The sequence below is a fragment of the Fringilla coelebs genome, assembly GCF_963513975.1.
Source record: "Fringilla coelebs genome assembly, chromosome: 19".
NCBI classification, from domain to species: domain Eukaryota; kingdom Metazoa; phylum Chordata; class Aves; order Passeriformes; family Fringillidae; genus Fringilla; species Fringilla coelebs.
This window is the reverse complement of record NC_140045.1, coordinates 11,042,665-11,065,093: the sequence shown is the minus strand read 5'-3', so window position 1 is coordinate 11,065,093 and position 22,429 is coordinate 11,042,665. Positions and strand designations below refer to the sequence as shown.

The 22,429-nt window shown below is 50.6% G+C and overlaps 1 protein-coding gene across 1 annotated transcript in view; it reads left to right on the top strand.

The window, feature by feature from the left end:
- The first annotated feature begins 257 nt into the window (after positions 1 to 257).
- The window catches only part of SEPTIN9 (septin 9), a 79,287-nt gene continuing 57,115 nt past the window's right edge, over positions 258 to 22,429 (top strand). The window contains exons 1-2 of the mRNA XM_084218437.1: positions 258 to 351; positions 17,961 to 18,605. Of these exons, the coding sequence (XP_084074563.1) occupies positions 297 to 351; positions 17,961 to 18,605 (700 nt within the window). The 5' untranslated portion in view covers positions 258 to 296. The remainder of the gene's footprint in view (positions 352 to 17,960; positions 18,606 to 22,429) is intronic.

Below are 22,429 nucleotides of genomic sequence, written 5' to 3'. Positions count from 1 at the left end.
CGGGGCCGGGGGATGCGGCACAGCCCGGGGGTGCCCCTCGCACCCATCGGGGCGGGGCGGTGGTCGCGGCCACCGCCCCGCGGAGGGGCCGGCGCGGCGGAGGGGGCGGCGTGACGGGCGTGGGGAGCAGCCAGTGCGAGGCGAGGGGCCGTGCCGGGCCGGGCCGCGCTGGGCCGGGCCGGGGGCATGGCTGGCTGCCCGGCGGGGCGGGGGGCGGCCGCAGCCGCTCGCCCTCCGCCATTCGCGCGGCCGCAGCGCGCACCGCGGAGCCGGGGGGCAGCGCCCCGCGCCCCGCCATGGCCGACCCGGCCGTCAGCGCCCACCTGGAGGGCATCATCTCCGACTTCGAAGGTGGGTGGAGCGCGGGGGTTGCGAGGGGAACCCACGGAGGGAGCCCCGGTGGGAGCTGCCGCTTTTGGGGCGCAGCCGGGAGGAGCCGCGGGCGCGGCGGAGCGGGCTGAGCTCGGCTCGGCTTCCCCCGGGCTCGGCTGCCGCAGCCTCCCCGCACCGCTGGTGCCCCGGTGGAAACCGGGGGGCTCCTGGGCGAGGCTGGGGTGGCACCCCACGGGTAGGGAGGGCTGGAAGGAGCAGGATGCCCCAGGGTGGCATCCCCAGGGCTGTCGGTGCCTTTTGTCCGGAGCGGCTGCGGCCGGTGGTGTATCTGCCAAGGCAGGGTCTTACGGGATGTTTCTCCTTTCCTGCCCTTCCCGAGTTGATTTACGTCGTTTTTTCAGCTGAAAACGCCCGGCTGACCAGACTGAAAGTCTGAAAAGAAAGCCAGGCAGAGCCCCTTCTGTTGATTCCCACTTTTGGTGTGCAAAGTACAGAGCCCTGGATGTGTACACTGCCCTGGATGTAGCTGGGATGTGGATAACGATCCCAAGTTTCCCGAATCCCCGCAGCGGGAGCTCTGCGGTTGTCCCGTGGCAGAGCTCCAGCGCCCTTGGAGGATCTGCCTGCAGCCCCCTTGCCGGGATGGCTTCTTCCCCGCTCTTCTTGCCCGGTATTCCGCCTTTTCCAGGCAAGAAGATAAGCTAGCGGGGAGCGTGCTGCTGCCAGATGGGTCTGGGAGTGAGAGACAGGCAGAGGAGGGCTGGGGGGGCTGTGCCTGGAGCAGGCGATGAGAGATCGGCTCGAGGGAGCTCATCTTCCTCCCGAGCAGAGTTTTGGAAGAGCAGCTCCATCCCTACGCGCTCGGCGCGTCCTGGCAGCGACCCAAGCGGAGCTTTGTGCAGCGGTTTCTAGAAAAAAAAAAAAAAAGAATCCGACAGAAAGCCCACAAGAAATAGCGGAGATGTTGGGGCCGCGGTGAAAGCTTATCCAGGGGCTGCGTGTGCACCGCTATAGGCTGAGCCTCCACCGCCTCCTGGAGAAGCCGGGCTGACCCTCGGCGAGCAGAGCTCTGCTGGTTTCCCTGCTGGGGAGCCGGGGGAGCTCGGAGTGCCGGGGTTCCTCTTCCAGGTCAGGCAGGAAACGGGTGGCAAAGCTGGGGTCTCTGCGATCCCGGCCCTGGGGTTTAGACACGGCCACCTCCCCTGTTTCCAGCCCAGGGCAGCTGGCAGTGCAGGAGGCTGAGGCAAGTCACGTCCCTCGGGAAGATTGGGACTGACAAGTGTTGGGACACGGAGCGACCCGAATCCGCCACCCCTTTGGGTTCAAGGGCGCCTTTGGGACTGTCCTTGAGCTTCCCCACCGCAGGGCTGCGAGTGATGTAATTACCGCTTCCCTCCCGCTGCCCCAATTGCATTTAAATCTCTGAAGAATGAGTAATTCCCCACTCGGATCCGATGAAGGCTCTGCTGTGGGCCCCGGGGCTGCCTCTTTGGGCTGTGTGTGTTCCTCTGTGGCAGCGAGCAGCTCCGTGCTCCTTTATTTTCAGTCTATGGAGAACTTAACAGTTCCTGCCCGTGCAGAGGGAGAGGCTGGGGGACGCTCTGTGTGTCTGAAGCCAAAAGGTCTGGCCTTGCCCTTGAGCAGGGATCTGGGCTACTGTTTCACAATTTAATTAGCTCTCAGCCTCGCACAGCAGCTTCCCAAAAAGCAGGCAATTAATCTGCAGCCCGTAGGGCAGGAGATGCAGTGTTCCCGTCTGCTGGGTGGGTACCTCAGCCCCACGCAGCCCCTGGCCAAGCAGGAAAGACCTGCCAAAAATACCGCGGAGCAGCAAGACCAGACCATCCAGAGCTCTCTTTGTTCCCTCCAGTCACACACTGCCTGCCCTCCCCAGTCACCCTGGCTGTTCCTGCCTGTTTTCCTCGCAGCATCCGTGCCAGTTTTCCTCCCAGCATCCCTGCCTGGCTTCTTGTCCCTGCTGTGTTGCAGCAGGCAGGGAGCTGCAGCCTTGGCTGTGGAGCTGCCAGCCTGAGGAGGCTGCAAGGGCTCCTGGGGAGAGGGAAGCAGCACCAGGTACTTGATTGCAGTTTAGTTTCCAGAGCAAAGTTTGAGAAGAAAGCAGAGCACAGCAGTGTGCTCTGCCTCGTGCCCAGTGCTGTGGTGGGGATGCTCACAGTGCCCATCCTGCCCTGACCAGCAGCTCCTGCAGGAGGGCACTAGAAAAGTCCAGGAACTGTTCCCAGAGGAGCTGTTGCTGTCCCATCCCTGGAAGTGTTCAAGGCCAGGTTGGGATGGGACTATGAGCAGCCTTGTTTAGTGGAAGGTGCTCTCTGCCCATGGCAGAGGGGTTGGAAACAGATGATTTGTAAGGTCTCTCCCAATCAAACCCATTCTTTGATTCTAATCCCCCTCGTTTGACTGACAAAAGCTTCCCTGTCTCTAATGGGGCAGAGCATCATTAGGTCTGTGGTTTGCCAGCATTTACAGAGCATAATAGCTCTGCCCCTGGGTTTATAGATCCTGGCAGGTTTTCAGGAGTGTGGCTGGTTCAGCTGTGGCTCAGCAGTGCTTCCCAAGCTCACCTTTGCCTCTGAGGGCATTCTGGGTCCCTCAGCTCCCCGGGGTCTCAGGCACAGACCCTGAGCTGCAGGGAGGGGAGACTGCAGTGCTAAATCCACCTGGTGAGGTGACAATCCCTGCACCCCAGAGCTCCCTGATCCAGCCAGCCTGGGTGATGTGGGAGTGTTGGTGCCCATGGTGCCACACTGTGCAGGGGGTGATGCTCCTGCTCACAGCTTTGGCTGGTTGTGGTACTGCACAAAGATGATCCCACAGCGTGGAACTCATCATCCTGCCAGAGGTGTGAAGCTTTGTGCACTCAGTTTCTGCTGCCTGGTTGTGAGACAGGAGAGATCTGCTCCAGTCCCTCATCCCAGGGTAACTGAGGTGTGTTTTTGCTGGCAGTTTCTGGTGCAGAGCACCGATGCCAAGCACTCCTTGCCTTTGCCAGTGCTGTCAGTCAGCACCAGATTAGTTTCCCTGTAATGTTGAAACACAAATTGTCACAGTGGGTGTAAACTGTGCCTGCTGGAAATGCTGAGCAGGGCTGTGAGCGTGTGGAGAGGCAGGAGGGTTCCCAGGGGTTCTGTGGGGGGCAGCTTTGCTCTGGCAGAAACCATGAGACAGCATTTGGGGATGGCTCCTAATCCCTGATTTTCCCATTTCCCAGAGCCCAGCTCCCTTGGGGAGCGTGTGCTGGCTGTGGGTGAGCCTTGGCAGTGCTGTGGAGCTGGGTGGGGAGCCTCCAGCCCTGCCAGGACATGACACTGCTGATCAGAAGGTTTCTCTGGCTATTTTATTTATTTACTCTTCCTTACTATTGCACACTTTTCATACACTTCTCTCACCACCCAGTGCAGGGTATTTTTAGTATCTCACCAGCAGACTTTGTCCCAGTGAAGTACAAACTCAGTGCCAGTGCCACAAAAAACCATCACCCAGCTCATTTTCATGAGGGCTCTGCATTATAAATAGACTTTTCTACGTGCACAAAACTCACAGACTCATCCTTAAAACCTCCTTGAGCAGATGCCTGGGATGTCTGTGGGACACGTGGCCGTGCTGCATCCCTGGGCTGTGCAGGGCCACGTTCCTGCTGCCCCTGGAGCAGCTGCAGCCGCGTGCTGCACATGCTGGGACTCACCCCGGGCTAATATTAGCAGGAACATGCCAGTGTGGGTGATGTGCCTTGAATTCAGCAGGGTAGAAAGGCCTGGAGATGGGATGTGCTTTGTTTTTGTGTGTGTGTGTGTCTCAGGTCCAAGGTGTGTCCTCCAAGCCCAGCCCAAGGGTTTGCAGGATGAGCTGCAGGCAGGGAGCTGAGCGTGTGACTAACGGTCCCTCGTGTGCCAGGGCTCAATGCCTGGAAAAGGAAACGCAAAAAGATCTTTCCTATTTCCATCTTGGATCATCTCAGCCCTGGGAGTGAAGCAAAGCTCCTCAATTGTTGGATTTCCTGGGCTGTCCACAAAAAGTCACACTGTGACTGGTTTCTTCTGGTGGCCAGCTCGTTGTGGGCACGGCCAGAGCTGCTCACTGATGCAGCTGGTGCTCCAAGACACCTCTGATACCCTCAAAGCTGGGCTTTACAGCCCCTTCAGTGTTCTCTCTCTCTCATTCCACATCTGTGTTTCTCCACCTGGGACAAAAGGATGGGCTGGATGGGAGTTTTCTGCCAAATCCTCCTGTGGTGGGAGAGGAAGGAGCCAGAGGAAGGTGCCTGTGGGAAGGGAAGTTTTGTGTCTTCCCCAGCAGAAGTTGTATCTTCCCCTGCAGAACTGTCCTTCGAGCCACAAAGTCAGAAACCTGCATCTGCCTGGTCACAGCAGTGGGTACCTGCTGTGGGCTGGGTTTGTCCCTGTGTTAATCTAATTCTTTGGGAATAAAAAGGTTGTGAGGGAGTGGAAAGGGAAGAACAGTTGATCTCTGTCCACATGAACTGGGCTCTGGGGATGGTCTCTGGCTGTGGGATCACCCAGAGGCTGTTTTTACAGTCCTGTTGTGCAGGGAGGGGCTGGGCACTGAGCAGTGTCCCTGGGGCTGTGTGTGACAGCAGGGAGGGCTCCCAGGGCTGGCACAGGTGAGCTCCTGGGCAGAGTGAGCACAGGCTGTGCTGACCATGAAGAGACCCTGCAGAGGAGCCTGGCTGGGAGGGGACAGGGAGGGGATGGCTCTCTGCACCAGAGCCAGGGCAGCTGCTTTGGTTTTGCAAGCACAGTGCCTGGAGGTGAGGCAGGGGCTGGAGCACTTCCCAGCACCTGGAGTCCTGGCAGCACCTCTCCCTCAGTAAGGGACTCACCTAAAGTGCTGCACTCTTTGCTCCTTGCCCCTTGGTGCATTGGGGCAGTGCAGTGAGTGGGAAGCACCTCTGGGACCTGTTGGGTCAGGTCTGAGAGCTCTGAGTGACCATGGCCAATATGGTCACTGGGGCTAAATTACTGCCAGGCATTAACCTGGCACCTCACTGGGTGCCCCATGGCCTCACTGGGTGCTGGTTGAATTTCTGGTGTGCTGCCCTTCCTTGCAGGGAGCTGCTCAGCCCTTTTTCCCAGGAGCCAGGACTGAGGCAGCAGCCACGAAAACCTGGATGGGAACGTGTCATAAATTCAAAGGCAGTAATGGAGACTACAGAGCCCATAATCACTCCAGATATTCACATTTCTGACTTGGATATTTAAGGCAGCATCTTCCTGCAAGAATATCATGTGGGCTCTTTCCCTCTCCCAGCCTCCCTGTCCCCTCCTGCTGCCCTGCACTCTGGCATCCCTTTGGTCTTTAGCAACAAGCCAAGTGACCCTAAATCCAGGTTAAGCGTGTTTGGAGCCTGTAAAATGAGTCAGTGGGTCTGAGTTCAGTGCCTGGGGGGCTGTGCCTGGTTGGAGGGGGTCAGGGTCCATCAGGGGAGCTCTTTGTGGGCTGTCATGCCCTTCACAGGGATGGGGTTGTGTCCTGGCCACCTCTCATTTCACACCTGCAGGGTTTTGTTTGGTCCTGGCATCCCTCTGGTGGCACCAGCAGTCTGAACCCAGCTGCCACCGTGGGGAGAGCCCTCCTGGGTGCAGAGCCCCCTCCTCACTTCCCTGCCACACACAGTGCAGGTGAGGAGGAGCAAGAAGGGGTTTGTTGCTGTAATAAACAAAGGAGTGGCAAGAAGGGCTTCTCTTTCTGGGCAAGAAGGAGTTTGTTGTTGCTTCTAGCTCATTCTGAGCAGCTCCCATCTCCTGATGGCTGTGACTCAGGCTTTTACCCTGATTGCTTTTGTGAGGCTGCTGGGTGCAGCTCAGCCCTTGGCTCTCCTGGGGACACCTCCAGAGCAGTGGCCCAGGGGCAGTGTCCACCCAAGCTGGCCCTTGGCTGTTTGTGTGCCCAGAGGGGAGATGCCATGGGTGCTGTGTGACCCTGCAGCCTCCCAGAGATGAGAATTTGACTTCATGTTTTCAGAAGGCTGATTTATTATTTTATGATATGATATTGTCACAGACGTATTTTATGAAAAATCCTTTTGCTAAGATCTTTTCTCCTGAGAAGCTGAAAAGTCTCAGAAATTAAATGCAAACAATAATTATCTGCTGCTGTAGAGTGCAACAAGTGCATCTTTGGTTGGTCTCATGTAGTTGTTTTTATTTAAAGCCAATCACAGTCCAGCTATCTCAGACTCTCTAGTCAGTCACAAGATTTTATTATCATTCCATTCCTTTCTATTCCCAGGTAACTTTCTGATAAAATCCATTCTCTATTCTTTAGTGTAGTTTTAATATGTAATTTTCTTTTAATATAATATATATAATAAAATAATAAATCAACCTTCTGAAACATAAAGTCCAAATTCTCATCTCTTCCCTCATCCTGAAACCCCTGCAAACTCCACCACAATATGATATGATATTGTATTGTATTATATTGTATCATATCATAATATGAAATGATATACTAAAACTATACTAAACTGTAGAGAAAGGATACAGACAGAAGGCTAGAAAAGAATGATAATAAAAACCCGTGACTAACCAAAGTCTTGATACAGCTATACTAAAATTAGTCATTAAGTCAACACAATTCACATAAAAGCAATCAAAGATACACCTGTTAGTAAATGATCTCCAAACTGCATTCCAAAATAATCAGATCATTATTGTTTACATTTCTTTTCTGAGGATTCTCAGCTTCTCAAGAGGAAAAATCCTGATGAAGGGATTTTTCAGAAAATATCATAGTAACAGCCAGCCCCCTGTGGATTGCAGGGCAGGGGACATTGAGACATCAGTCTGTGCCACTCCTCTTGGCAGTAGAGGTGGCAGTTTGGGACAGAAGCATCACAAAAACCCTTGCTAGGGTGAGGTGGGTGCTCTGCAGCCTCTCCCAGCCCTGGGGGTGGGGGTGAGGGCAGTGGCACTGAGCACTCCACTGGTTTTGGGGACAAGGAGTGTGGTGAGGACTGGGGTTGGGACTGAATCTTTCTGTCATCTTGGCCAATGGAAATAAAAATGCAGGGAAATGTGTAAAGGATGGATTTGATTTTATTTTTCAAAGCACGTTTCTAGGGAGGAGGAGAGCTCTGCTCCCTGCCAGCCCTCAGGACATTTGGACAGCAGCTCACACTGCAGTGCTGGGTGTCCCCTCCAGGAGAGTCATCAGAGCTGGCTGTAGGGACAGCAGCAATCAGCAGGCAGGAGTGGGCAGCACTGCAGGGCTGAATGGCTCCTGGGGCCCTCCTTTGCCCCAATTCCCCCTTTTTCTGGAGCTTTTTAACCAGCATATCACAACACCACCCATCAAAGCATCTTCTCCAATTGAGACTTCCCTGATTTAATCACCCAGTCCGTCCCTGGTCACCCCCCTGAGTCACTCCCCATGTCCCTTGCATGGGCACTGGGATTGAGCCAGCTGGGGATGGCATCTGTGGCACCAGCACGGGGCAGGCTGGGCTCTGCAGGACCATCTGCATCATACTTTTGTCTCTGGGTAATCATTTCAAGGCATTTTAGAAATATTAGTGAACCAAACCAAATCTACAGCCCCATGGGAGGCACAGAAAAGATTTATTTCTCTCCTTCCTCCTCCCCCTCTGAAAGGAAACTGGAGCACAGACAGGAGACAGGAGCTGGAGTGAGCCCCTGGCAAAGCCAGTAATGCAATCTGCTGGGCTGGATACCCTGTGTTTTATGTAATTTTCTGTACAAGTATGAAATGAATATAAGGGATGTAAAATACACTGGTCAGATCTGGAAGCATTTTGCTGTGAGTTAATGGTTATATAAACCCAAGTGTAATAGAGAATCAAGCTAAAATCTTTTGAGAACTGCATTATGGGGACTGGAAAGCTGGGATTTTGTATTAATCTGAATGTGGATTTTATTGTTTTTTTCTATTCTTAGTCCTGACTTTGCTTTTGCATGTTCATTTCTGGGAAAGGAGCAGTTTGCTGCATCAGCCTCAGGCTGTTTTATACCTTGCTGTGAGTGAGAGAAATGCTGCTTTGATTAAAGTCAGAGCCTTGAACTTGCATTTATCCCCAAATTTCCACCAGAACTCACCTCTTGGTACCATTTACACCATTCAGGAAGGCCCTGCATAGTGACAGCACATTGCCAGCCTTTCCTTGTACATGTGATTCCTGTCAGAGAAGGCAGTCTGCTGCAACTTCCTTTGAAGGCTGTCTGTGAAATCAGAGAAGGGATTTATTTGGGCATAAACTGTTCATAACCTGACCCAGGACAGTGTGAGAGTCAGGGTAGAATAGCAGAGTGTCACTAAATATATATAGATATTTTTAGATATAGATAGATAGATTTATTTATTTTGTATATGTAGTGCAGCAAGGTTGGTTTATTGGTGAAGAAAAGGCGTGAGGCCCCAGCCCCTCTTCTTTCTTCTACTTCTCTCTTTCTTTTTTTAGATCACCAGAAGCTTTGGGAAAGGTGCTTTTAAAATTTCCTGCCTTGGTTTCTGTGGGTGTAAGAGGGGATCTGAGTTTCTCAGGCTGTTTTGAAGCTGTGTGCACTCACAAAATCCTGCCAGCTTGTGCAGCATCGCTTGCTGCCTGCACTGCCAGGGATTTTCCATCTCAGCCCCATGGTTTTGACCCCCCTGAGGGGCTCAGGGGAGCTGGGAGCCCCTTGTTTTTGAGGATGGGGTACAGATATCCTGCTGTGGTACTGCAGCACCCTTCCCTTTCTGCTGTGGCACCTTTAGGTTTAACACACAGTGGAAATTCCCTATAGAAACATGCAGAACACCCTCCTTGCCCCCATAACTGAGCCTTCAGCTCACTCCAATGCACTCAGCTCTGCTCTGGGTGGTGGCAGCTCTTCAGTGGCATCACTCAGGGCAGGTTTGGATAAGCCAGACTCAGGTGGTCCCATGGGCAAATGTCAGGGTACCTGTTGCCAATTCCCTGACCTCTGGGACTCAGGCTGGGCCCTCCCAGGGGGCTCCCCTGTCAGGGGAGACCCTTCTGGAGTGGTTTTGTGTCAGGAAAGAGAGACACACTGGATTTTTTCAGTCTTCAGTTCGGTTCTTGTTTATTGTTATCTTATCTAAAGTTTTGCACCCTGTCCACACCAGGCTCAGCACGCTGGAAAAGCACTGCAAAAATGGCCAATAATCTCGTTACAAGGTCTTTTAAAGCTAAACTTTACAATTAAGAACTGACACCTGGATTATTTCCCCTTTTAACCCAATGACTGATCCCACAGAGCTGCAGTGGGGACTTTTCTGCCCAATTACAAAATGCCACCCAAATCCATGGAGAAGGAGGAAGAAGAAGCATGAAGAAGAAACCCAGGACAACACCCTGTGCCCTCCACCTTGCTTCCATCCACAACACACTAAAAATCCCAAAACCTCAATTTCTCACCCAGTGACACACCTATGCTGCTCTCTATGATCTATTGCACACTTTTGTGGATTCCAGTCTATCTTGCAGTCTGGGAAACTTTCTCCATGAAAGAGGGTCAAAGTTGGTGCTCCCTTGGGGGTCAGGGCACCCCAGAGCAGACAGAGAAATACTCCCAGTGCTCTGGGTTTCCACAGGCAAACACTCTTTGCTCTCAGCCTGGGCCAGAAAAGCATTGTGAGCACCCTGCTGCCTGCCAAGGGGCTCTGGGAAGCTTTAGGGCTGTGAGCAGTGAATGCTGTGCTGGGTTTCCATGGGTTCCTTGAAAGATGAGAGCTGCAGCCTCCCCCCTTTCCTGCCTGGGAACAGGAGGTGACCATCTGGTAGCAGTTTAGAGCTCTCAAACGCTGCCATTGTGTGCTGGGGGATAACGGGGCGCCCGCTGCCCCGGCCCCACCAGGCTCTGATGTGTCCAAAAACCCAGGGAAAGCTCTCTGTGCTTAACAAAGCAAGCAAATGTAACCCCTGGGTTACAGGGACCACGTGAGGGGCACAGGATGTTTAATGGGAAGCAGTTGGGGGCTGTGGCTGTGACAGAGCTGGGAGGCAGGTCCCAGAGGAGCCAGCATCCCTTGCTGTTTATTTTGGTCTCCTCCTGAGCTCTGTGCATAGATGTTGCCTTGTATAAAGCCTCTCCCTGGCCTGTTGGTGGGATATTCTGTTTAAAAAGGCAGGAGAGAAGGAGCAGATGTTGCAGATGTTCCCTGGCTGACCCCCCTGGGGTGCCCAGGCTGCAGAGTGGGGTGAGCTGTGGTGGCAGTGAGCTGTGTGCTCCAGAGCTTCCAGCTGGGAGATGTGTGTGCTGGTTTGTGTGTGCTGGTTTGTGTGTGTTGGGATGTGTGTGCTGGTTTGTGTGTGCTGGGATGTGTGTGTTGGGATGTGAGTGCTGGTTTGTGTGTGTTGGGATGTGAGTGCTGGTTTGTGTGTGTTGGGATGTGAGTGCTGGTTTGTATGTGTTGGGATGTGAGTGCTGGTTTGTATGTGTTGGGATGTGAGTACTGGTCTCTGTGGGTTGGGATGTGAGTGCTGGTCCCTGTGTGTTGGGATGTGTGTGCTGGTCTCTGTGTGTTGGGATGTGTGTGCTGGTCCCTGTGTGTTGGGATGTGTGTGCTGGTCTCTGTGTGTTGGGATGTGAGTGCTGGTCCCTGTGTGTTGGGATGTGTGTGCTGGTTTGTGTGTGTTGGGATGTGTGTGCTGGTCTCTGTGTGCTGGTCTCTGTGTGTTAGGATGTGTGTGCTGGTCTCTGTGTGTTGGGATGTGTGTGCTGGTCCCTGTGTGTTGGGATGTGAGTGCTGGTTTGTGTATGTTGGGATGTGTGTGCTGGTCTCTGTGTGTTGGGATGTGTGTGCTGGTCTCTGTGTGTTGGGATGTGTATGCTGGTCTCTGTGTGTTAGGATGTGAGTGCTGGTTTGTGTGTGTTTTTCCCTTTCACAAACAGGACAGGCCTGCTGGGGTATGTTCCTTGACCTTTATTTGCAGCATCAGCCTGATCACATGGCTGAGGCAATAGGAAGATGGCAAAGCTCGTGTAAAGCCAGCAGCAGCCAAAGATTTCTTTGTTACAGAGCATCTTAAAAACTTTCTAGCCAATAACATACTGCTAAAGCTTACAGACAGTTATTCTACACAAACACTTATTCACACAATGTTTACTTGTATGCTTTCTATTAACAATACACAATACTTCATCATTAGGCTTAAAACCTTCTACTGTCTTGCTAAACATATTTTTCTACAATCTTAGGGTATATCTTAACCTTGTACTATCTTGTTAAACATATTTTTCTGCAATCTTAAAATCTATTTTAATCTTAAGACTTAAACTATTGTTTCATGTCCTGTTGTAACTTTTTCTACCTTCAGACATTACAATTACAGTTAATTCTAAGTTTCTCTATTCTTTCTGTTTCTAAGACCTACCTTTCCAAGTTCCTAAAAATCTTCTTACCTTTGCTATTTCCCACATTGTGGAGTCCCTGTGCAGGAGGCAGATCCCTCCATGGCATCTGGGCACCCTTGTGACATCTCTGCAAGACTCCGGGCTGTTGCATGAGCTGCTGGGATTTGAACCAGACCTCTGGCTGCATCCCTAAATGTTGGAATCCTGGATGCTGAGAATTTTAAACTTTCTGTGCTGAAAAGCATAGACCCACAAGAGAACACTACAACTGACCTGAGGTTGTGGGACTTCCAAAATTGATTGATAGCACTGGGATTAGGGGTGTGGAGTTGGTTAGAAGTGTGTAATATCACAGGGAGGAAAACTTAGAGTTTGGGGTTTTAGAATTTAGAAAGAAATATGAAGCAAGATGGAGGTTTTAGGGTGGAGGCAGGTTGTTCTTTTTTACCTTCTTCTTCCTTCTTCTTCATGGGTTTGGGTGATGTTTTGTAATTGGACAGAAAAATCTGCATTCCAGACTTTGAGTAATCAGTTATTGGGTTAAAAGGGAAAATAATCTAGGTGTCATTTCTTAATTGGATAGTTTAGTCTTAAAAGACCCTGTAACAAGAGACAGTTAGCCATTTTGTGCCTTGCTAATGGAAGGCACAGAACTCATGGTTGTGAGGCTGTTCCACTGATAAGAAATATTAAACACCTGAGTCCCAACATGAACTACTGCCTCAAGTGCCTTCAATCCTGACCCAGAGAAACCAATCCCTGAAGAGCAGCTCTAACTGCTGGTGCCTGGCTGGGGGGTGACCAGGAGGACACAGTGGCCTCACTGTGCAGCCATCCTCAGCACTGCTGCATGAAATAAAAAGTGAAATCAATGTTTTCTCCTTTTCATCCCCTGTGCCTGCCTGGGGAGCATTTGAGCAGGATGAAGATGCGCTGTTCTTGCTCCCCAGGTGCCTGTGTGGCAGGTTTGGGTTTTCAGGAGGGCACAGCCAGCAGAGCCCTGCCTCCCTCATCCAACAGGAGGATTTACAGTGGTGTTTTTGAAGCCAGCCCTGCAGAGCTGGGTGGTGCTGAGCAAAGCTCCATGACCCTGAGAGGTTTGCAAAGGTCTGGTCCCCACAGGGACGTGGCAATGAGCAGCTCCCAGCCCAGATGTGATGATGGTGCTGGGCTGTTGCAGAGGTTGCAGCAGATAGGAAGTGCATGGAAATCTCATTTTAGGGCATTTTGGGCTTTCCCTGCCCAAAAGTCGCTGCCTTCAGCAGTGGTGGATTGAGCCAGAGATGTCAGAATGGGTGTGGAACTGGCTGAAGGAGGGGCCTGCCCAAGGCAGTGCAGGTTCAGCCCCAGGTGCTCCTCCAGAGGAGGAGAAGGAAGGCTGGAGTCAACACCTCTGTCACTTTCCCTGCCCAGCTGCCTCCAGCCCCAGCCAGACCCTGGATGCTGCTGGAGGGGCTGGGGAAGCCCTGCTTGTGCCCAAAACCCCCTGGAAAATACAACAGTGGGGACAGCCCTGCAGCAGGGCAGGGACACCTTGTTTGGGGCTGTCAGGGATATGAAGGGACCTGGAGCCCTTGGGGACACAGAGCATCAGCCCCAGCTGCCCATGTGGGACCCTGGCACCGTGGGTGGGAGTGGGGTGTGGGGCCCTAGAGCCCTGCCTTGCCTTCAGCTGCTGTTTTTGTGAGGAATACAGACACTTCCCTCAGGAAGCTGGGAGGAGGAGCAGAGGCTGTTTACTTTCCTTTCCTGGCTCTGGGGCAGGACACACTATTTATAAGTTTTTTCTCCTTTTTTTTTGAGAGCTGTTGTGCTTCCTGAGGTCCTTGTCTCTTCTCATGGAAGGAGGAGAGAGGCAGAGCTGAGCAGGGAGCTCCAGCCATACTCAGTCCCTCAGGGCCAGCATTGCTGAAGGTGACATTCCCAATGTCATCATGCTCATGGCAGTGGGGCTCTGTCTCAGAGGTGGAAACACAAACCCTTGTGGTCACACTCCTTCTCCTGTCTCATGCCTGGGATGTCTCCAGGCCGTGCTGAATTCATGGAATGTGCCAGCAGGATGAGCTGGGTACTGAAATCCCTGTGAAACCATGAGATGGTCACCCCATCCTGCAGAGAGGGGTGAGAAAGCTCCTGGGTTGTCCCCAGGAATGCCACTGGGACCTGGGGCTCCTCATGATTTTGCTGTCAGAAATGGTGCTGAGCCATTTCTGCCCCTCTTTGGGGAGAAGGTTCCTTACCCAGCCCCTCAGCCCTTTCCTGCCCCTGGCACAGCAGCACAAGGGAGGATTTATCTGGAGGGCTTGGCTGTCCTGAGGCTGTAATCGTGGTTCTGCAGCTCTGCCTGGGGCGTTTTGAACCCCTTTGTGTCTGGGCTTTGACCTTTTTCTCTTTCTGCAACAGAAGGACCTGGAAAAAAGCCATTTTTGGGTGTTGTAATTCAGTCCAGCCCTTTGATAAGGACAGGGGCTGGCTGTGCTCCAGAAAGACCAAATGGGTGGCATTGGGCAGGTTTACCCTGGGTTTGGGGCACTTTGTGGGGTTTGAAGTCAGAAGGAAGGGGCCATGTAGGTCAGCACTGCAGTGGGGTTACTCACCATTTCTTTGGGCAGGCATTGGGCAGGTTTACCCCGGGTTTGGGGCACTTTGTGGGGTTTGAAGTCAGAAGGAAGGGACATGTAGGTCAGCATTGCACTGGGATTACTCACCATTTCTTTGGGAAGGGGCAGCAGGGCTCAGAGGAGTGGAAATGTGGCTCATGTGAAGAACCTTTGGAGGTCAGCAGGGATGTTTGCACCCAAAGCTCATTAACAGGTCAGAAAGAAACCCCCAAACCACTTGGTACTGAGGGATCTCCAGGACAATGTTCATTAAGGAAAGACACTGGTCAGCATTTCCTTGAGAGCATTTACCCTCTTCCTCAAGGCACATCTCTCAGGAGGTCAGAGAGCTGCTTGTTGAAGGGAAGAGGTGGAGACTGAGCTGGCTGGGGGAGTGACAGGCAGGTTTGAAGAGCCTGATGTGGACAGAAGTGTGGTTCCACCCCTCAGGGAGCTGCCAGTGCTGTGTCCTCTGCTGCTCTTGCCCACCCAGCTTTCTCAAGGCCAGGCAAGGGCTCCCCGTCGGGTTGTCCCTTCCTCTTTCTTTGTTTCCAGCAAAATGCAAGCTGGGCTTGGCTGCTACATTGTTTTAAACGTGGGGGTTTTGGAAAAAAAAACCAACTAAAATGTTTGTTTCTGGATAAAGTGTGCGATGGAGAGGGGAAACTGTGGAAAATCTGTGCTGGAGGGTCAGAGCTCCAGCTTAGGGCTGGAGACCTGAGAGTTTGAACATGTTGAAAGAGCTTTCCAGTGTGGGGGTTTTTTTGAATTAATTATTCTGGGGATGCTGAGAGCTTGTGTGGACACAGACCTGCAGTGCATGAGCTGTGCCAAGTGCAGACTGCGGGGCAGGGACTGCTGCAAGGAGCTGTCATCCCTGTGAGCAGGTGGTGGCATGGCTGGGAGAGCTCCGTGCAAGTCAGAAACCAGATAAATCTGAGCAAAAGCAGTTTTAGTTTTCTTTATTGCCTCCCTCCTTTCTTCTACCAATGTCTGAATATTTCTGAGATGCCAGACAGACAATTTTGTCACAAGGTGCCCTTTGTGGGACCCTTCCTGGGTTTACAGGGGGCCTGAGTGTTGTGCTTTGGTGCTTTCCTCTCCCCACAGCCCCAGAACAGCCGTGATGCTGCTCCCATCAGGCTGCCTTTGGGCTTGGATCTCTCTGTGCATCCCTCCAGCTGGTACCCCACCCTTGGGAGCCCATCCCAGACTCCTGTTGCTTCCCAGCAGTTCCCATGCTGGGGTCTGAACCACAGCTGGGGGGGTGGGTGTTTGTCCATTCACGTCTGTCTGTCCCTGAGCACAGAGAGGGGCTCCTGCCAGGTCACTGATACAGAACATCCTGGGGAGGCTCCTGCTCTCAGGCTCCTCAGTGCCCAGCCAGGCTTGTTTTGCAGCCTGGGGTTCACACTGAGGAGTTCTGGGGTATTCCCCCCAAAAGAAAAGCAGCCCAAAGTCTGTATCCTCACATTTTAACCCCTGCAGTCTCCCCTTGCTGTGGCTTGTCCAACAAGTGAGCCCCAGGTCTGAGGGCTTTGCTTTCTTCACCATCTCTGGTTTCCCTGTGCCAGGGGATGTGCCCATGGCTGTGCCAGCCCCTGCTGCCAGGACAGAGGAGGTGATGTCTGCTGCTGCCCTGCTGAGTGTTGGAGCAGAGCTGGGTGGCTGCCACAGGCATGGTCCCCCCTCCCTGTGCCACCAGCTGGACCCAGTAGTGACCCATGGCTCCTGTCCAGCCAGTGGATGTGTCTGAGGGATGGAGGGTCAGGGTCAGAGCAGCCCTGGGACATGGATACACTCTGCATGGTGGATCCTCTACAGCTCCACCCCAGGCGCGGGATGACCTCCTGGGATGAAGCCAGGCTGTGCTCCAGTTCTCTCCCTGGGATCCTGACTCACTGAATTCACAGAATTCACAGAATCCCCAGGTTGGAAGAGACCTCAAAGAACATCGAGTCCAACCCAGCCCCAACACGTCAACTCAACCCTGGCACCCAGTGCCACATCCAGGCTTTGTTAAACACACCCAGGGATGGGGACTGCACCACCTCCCTGGGCAGCCATTCCCGAACTTTATCACCTTTCTGTAAAGAACTTCATCCTAATATCCAACCCGTATTTCCCTTGGTGCAGCTGGAGGCTGTGTGCTCTGGTTCTGTCAGTGCTGCTGGAGAAAGAGCCCAGCCCCAGCTGAGCACAGGCACCTTTCAGGAGCTGTGAGAGTGATGAGGGCAGCCCTGAGTCTCCTTTTCTCCAGGCTGAGCACCCCCAGCTCCCTCAGGGTTCCTCTCAGGGTTTGTGTTTCCAGCCCCTCTCCAGCCTGATGTCCTGTAGGGTCTCAAGCCCACGTTTTTAAAGGCTAAATCTCACTGCTGCTAGTCTGTGGATATAAAGGATGGGAGGACTCATGGCTGATGCTTGTCTGGCCACTGGCAGTGTGGCTGTCACCACACCAGGGCTGTCACATCAGCTCAGCCTTGCCTCCTGGAGGCTCCTTTGGGATCCCAAGAATGTGCCTCATCCTGCCCAGTCCCTGTGCCTGCCTGGGGGTCCTGGGGGGATCAGAGGGTATTTACAGCCCGTGGCTTTTCTGTGGATCCAGCAGTGATTCCCTTTCTGTAGAGTTCAGCCTTTTGTTTCCACCTGGCTGGGTCCTGTAAGGAGGATCAGTTGTCCCTTTCCTACTAAATAAAGTATCATAGTCTCAAGTCCCTGTGCTCAAAACACTTCAGTCTTGGGTTCTTGTGGTCTCTAGGTTTGTTTTTAAGGATATGAGCTTCTGTGCCTGCCACCTTTGGTTTTTCTTGCTGCATTTGTATGGATTCGGTGCTCTCCTGATATTGTTTTCCTGTTCCCAACTTGGATTTTGCTGGCAGTGCTCACAGGAAAGCCTGTGTTTATCTGTGCATCCTTTGGATGTGAGAGGGAAAGCGAGGTGTTGTTGTTGACCATTTTGTGTGTCACTAATTTAAACCCATAGTTTTTTTCTGTGTAAAGGAGTTTTAGTAGTTTTAATTGCTAGCAAGAGAGGAATTAAAGTCTTTGCAAAATGTTAGCAAGAAAATGCACTTCATTAGCTCAGTGGGTTAGGAAAGGTTACTTCAATTTTAACTACTGCTTAATGGTTGGTTTCACTGATTTCACCTTACATTTTAAAACTAAAATGTTCTGCGAGTGAGTGGTCACCAGAGATGAGTGACAGCAGGAGCAGGTCATAAACTGGCAGCAAATGTCATGCTTAAGAATACAATCATTGTGTTATGGGGATTGACATTCAGCTGTAGTTCAAATACAGTATAACCACCAGTTCTTAGGAAATTTGGCATTGCTTTTTTTGTGACATAGGTTTAAAAAAAAGAAAAAGAAAAGGAATCTGGATCTCTGTCTTCCCCCAAACCCAGTGCCCTGCTCTGCTCTGCCATACCGTGGTGGGACCCTCTGCTCCTGTCTAAGTGTGAGGATAATTTCTGCTCTGGGGCTGAATTTCCTGGCCTTGATTTGTTTTATTGCTGGGTTTTTCACTTGTCTGAAGAGGCAGGGCCTTTAATCCCCAGCTGTTTAAGTGGATTGTGAGTCCCGGGATGAAGGAGCCGAAATGGAGTTATGAGCCTTGCGCAGTGTCTGTAGGTGGATGCTAACTAAATCCTGAACTACTTTTCGTGTTTTTCAGCTCTGAAAAGATCCTTTGAGGTCGAGGAGGTAGATCAGTCTTCAAATTCCTCCACCCCACAAAGACGGGCCCCCAACACCCTCCTCAGGTCCACCGTGTCCAGCTCCACGCAGAAGTTTCAGGAACTCGGCGCCAGGAACTCGGAGCCATCCACCCGCCATGCGGAGCCCACAGCCCAAAGATCCCCCAAGCCCCCTCTGAGGAGGGTGGAGCTCTCCGGACCCAAACTGCCCGAGCCGGTGTCCAGAAGAACAGAAATCTCCATCGACATCTCGTCCAAGCAGGTGGAGAACTCCACCTCGGGCCTGTCGCGCTTCGGCCTCAAGCGGGCCGATGTGGCCCACAAGCCCCCCGAGGGCCCGGCCAGGCGGACTGAGATCACCCTGGGCAAGCCCCAGGAGCCGGGGCTGCGGCGGGCCGAGGCGCCGGGCTCCAAGATCCCCGAGCTGCCGCAGCGCCGCGCCGAGCCGGGCGCCGTGCCCGAGCCCGCGCCGCGCCGCCCCGACGGCCAGGGCGGCAAGGGCGGCGAGAGCCCGGCCGTGAGGGCGGCCGAGAGCGCCGAGGCCGCGCCCGCCGCGCCGCCGCACCCGGCGGACACGAAGGCGCAGCCGGGACCCACCGAGAGTCCGCCGAAGAGAGAGGAAGGTGAGTGAGGGAGTGCGCGGGGCGGCGCGGAGGGAGCGGCCGCGGGCTCCGACAGGTGCAGCAGAGGCGGTTTAGAACTTTATGATGATTATTTTTATAAATTTTATAATTACAATTTAAATTTTTTAATATTTATATATTAAATATTTAAATATTTACACATTTATATATAAAAATTTTAAATATTATATATTTACATTTTAAATTTTTAGTAATTTTTATATTCATAAATTCTATAATTATTATACTTAAAATTATTACATTCATAAATATTTCTATATAAAATATTTATATATTTACATATTTATTAAATTTAAAAATATTTCAAAATTTACATTTTTATTTTAAATAATTTTTATATTTATAAATTCTATAATTATTATACTTAAAATTATTACATTCATAAATATTTCTATATAAAATATTTATATATTTACGTATTTATACATTAAATTTAAAAATATTATAAATTTACATTTTTCATTTAAAATAAATTTTTATAGTTATAAATTCTTTAATTATTATACTTGTAATTATTAAATTCATTTTTTAAATTATTAAAATATTTATATATTTATATACATTAAACTAAAATATTTATAAATTTATAAATTTTATAATTTTCAATAAATTATTATATTTATAATTTCTATAATTATATTTATATTTTTAAATTTATAGATATTCATCTATAAAATATTTCTATATTTCTATATTTAAAACTTTAAAATAGTTATAAATGTATAAATTCTATAATTTTAAAAAATTATTATTTATAGATTTTATAATTATTCTATTACTCGGTATTTTAATAAATAATTGTATTGATAATAGTATTAATTAATATTAATGATCCTATTTACCAATAGTTATTATACTAATTAAAACATTAATATTGAAATCTAATTTATTAATACTAAAGATCATTTAGTATAATTTATCATAGTTTATTGATATATAATGTTATTTATAAATATTAAATTCAATTTTAATATTAATATAATAAACTATAATTATATTGATTATTATAATGATTAATAGTAGTTATTATATTATATAGCTATTTTATTCTTTTTATTGTTATAATGTTATTTTATAATGTGACTTGCTAAGGTGAGTCTCAAAGTCTCTTTGGTCTCAAAGTGAAAACCTCTCACACTATTGGTGAGCTATGAGTGGCACACACAGGAGAGCCATATCTGCAAACAAGGGTTACAGAAAGAGAGAAAATCATTGTTTTAATGCTTTTCTCTAAGTTTCCCACAGCTTCTCACAGCTTCCCAGGAAAATCCTGGGAGAACTATGTTGTGACATTCACATGATTGCTTCACCCAGGGTTTTTCTTCTGGGGAGCTGAAAGGCAGCGAGAGGCCTCAGAGAAAAGGAAAACAATTCTTATCTCATTTGCTTCTCCTGTGTTGTGCTCACATGTGGAATGTGTTTGGAGATTGTTCACCCACAGGTGATTGTTCCAGTGCATTCTGCTGGGAGTTGTTTTCACTCTTTGGCCACTCAGGGCCAAGCTGTGTCAGGGCTCTGGAGAGAGTCAGGAGTTTTCATTATTATCTTTTTAGCATTCAGTATCTTTTCTGTATTCTCTTGTATAGTATAGTATAGTATAGTATAGTATAGTATAGTATAGTATAGTATAGTATAGTATAGTATAGTATAGTATAGTGTAGTATAGTATAGTATTCCTTAATAATATAATATAGTATAATATTATATAATTATATATTATACTTTATTATACTATATAATTACATAGTGTTCTATAATAATATAGTAAAATAAAGTACTAAATTAGCTTTCTGATAAGGTGGAGTCAGATGCATCGTTCTCTCCCCTTGTGGGTGCCCCTACAATGGGCATTTACAATGGGTGCATATACAATGGGTGCATTTACAATACCCTGTCTCTCTCTGTTCAGAGGATTTTTGATTACACATCCTGGCTGGGGTGGTGGCTGCCTCAGGTGTCACACAGGAGGTGGCAGGAGCTGTGTGCTGCTCTTTCAGCTCCTGTGGTGACACCTCTCAAGGCTGCTCAGGTTTCTGTGCTCAGATGTGTCCGCAGGCAGAGCTGTTCCCCTTGGCTTCATCCTGCCTGAAAGAGCTGTCGAGTTCAATAAGAAATTCTAGAAAGAAAGAGAAAAGGAAGTGCCAGTGCTGGCAGAGCAGGTCTGAGCAGTGCTGTGGTGCCAGTGTGGCAGGAGCTGCTGGTTCATCCCTGTGAGGAGGGGAACAGGGAGTCACTGTGGGAGCAGCAGGGCTTCATCCAGAGACATCCACCTGCCCTGGGCAATGGAGACATCTCCTGGCATCCTCAGCTGCATGAGGGTCAGGCAGATCCTCAGGAAAAGCCACATCAAATCTGTCATGTGTGATCCTGCCACAGCATCCTTTGCACTGTGCCTCCCTGGGTGCTGGGAAATATATATATTATATTTCCCTGAGCTCTGCCAGCTCAGGCCCTGTGTGCAGAACCACAGGGCTCTGAGGTGTGGGAGAGGTGCTGGCTCTGGAAGTGGTGTTGGGATATCTTTGTTTGGTGGTGTTGTTTGTGGCTGTTGGGCAGGAACTGCCTCTTCATTAGCAGAAGTCAGGGTTTTTGACCTTGGAGACAAAGTCTAATAACATCATGGACCAGAGCCACTATGAAACTGGAGACCTGGCTTATGTTAGCTCTATCTTGTTTTCAATTAATTCCATATTAAAGCCAGCTTCCCTCCCTTCCCAGCTGTCATTTATTCTCCATAATGTTTTGGAGATTTTCCTTTCAGACCTGTTAATTACTTTTCCATTCTCCCTCGCCCCTGAGCTCTCTCCTGTGAGGGATCCCGTGGTCAGGGGGAGAGCACCCCCTCCCTCCCCACCCTGGGGGCTGTGGGATGGGCTGGGGTGGCTGAGCCAGGACCTGGGAGGTCCATGCCTGGCCCTGGAGCTGGACCAGGGGTCCCATCCCCTCTCCTGTGGTCACACTGAGGTGCAGAGAGGCCAGGCTGTGGTGTGTGCTGGTGTAAAACCAAGCCAGGAGTCAGCAGGGGAGCTGATGTCAAACCTGCAGCGCTCAAGTGGGTTTTTCTTCCTGTGTGTGGTGTAGGCATGGCTTTTCTGAGCTGGGCTTTTTCACAGGTTGGGCCATCTCCAGCTGGGCACAGCTGAGCTCTGAGCCCCAGCCCAAGGATGGGGATGTTGTGAGCCCCTCTCTGTCCCCAGCTGCTGTGTGTGGTGCCCAGGAGCCCCATCCTGCCCCGTGGGAGGGTGCTCAGCCTCACCCTGCCGGCTCTGGGCTGCTCTGAGTGCCCCAAGCCCTGAGCCCCACGGGTGGTTGGCACTTTAAGAGCAGAATTCTGGCTGAGCTGCTGAATGTTCCAGCTGCCTGGGGCAGGGAGAGAGGGGGGACAGCTGCTGGGACGAGTGTCCCCCCTGAGCCCAGCTGTCTGGAGTCTGCCTGGCAGCATCAGCCAGCCAGGCTCTGCTACAAAAGGGGCTTTCAGTCCAAATGTCTCCAAGAATCAACACAGGATGGTTTGACTTGGGAGGTGTTGGAACCCAGGACATTGCTCTGGCTGCCCTGGAGGACTCCAGACCCTGGCAGGGGGCTCAGAGACCTTGGCACAAGGTCAAAGACACTTGTGCCTTTGATTTTAGCCCATGGAAACAATTATTACCAACTTTGTGTGAAGAGTTACAAGCCACAAGGGTTTGAATGGAATGATAGTGAATTTATCACAGGGTGAAAATGTAGAATTTTGGGGATTTAGAATGGGGGTTCAAGAGGCAAGATGGAGGGATCTGGGTTTGTCATGGCCTTCTTCTCCT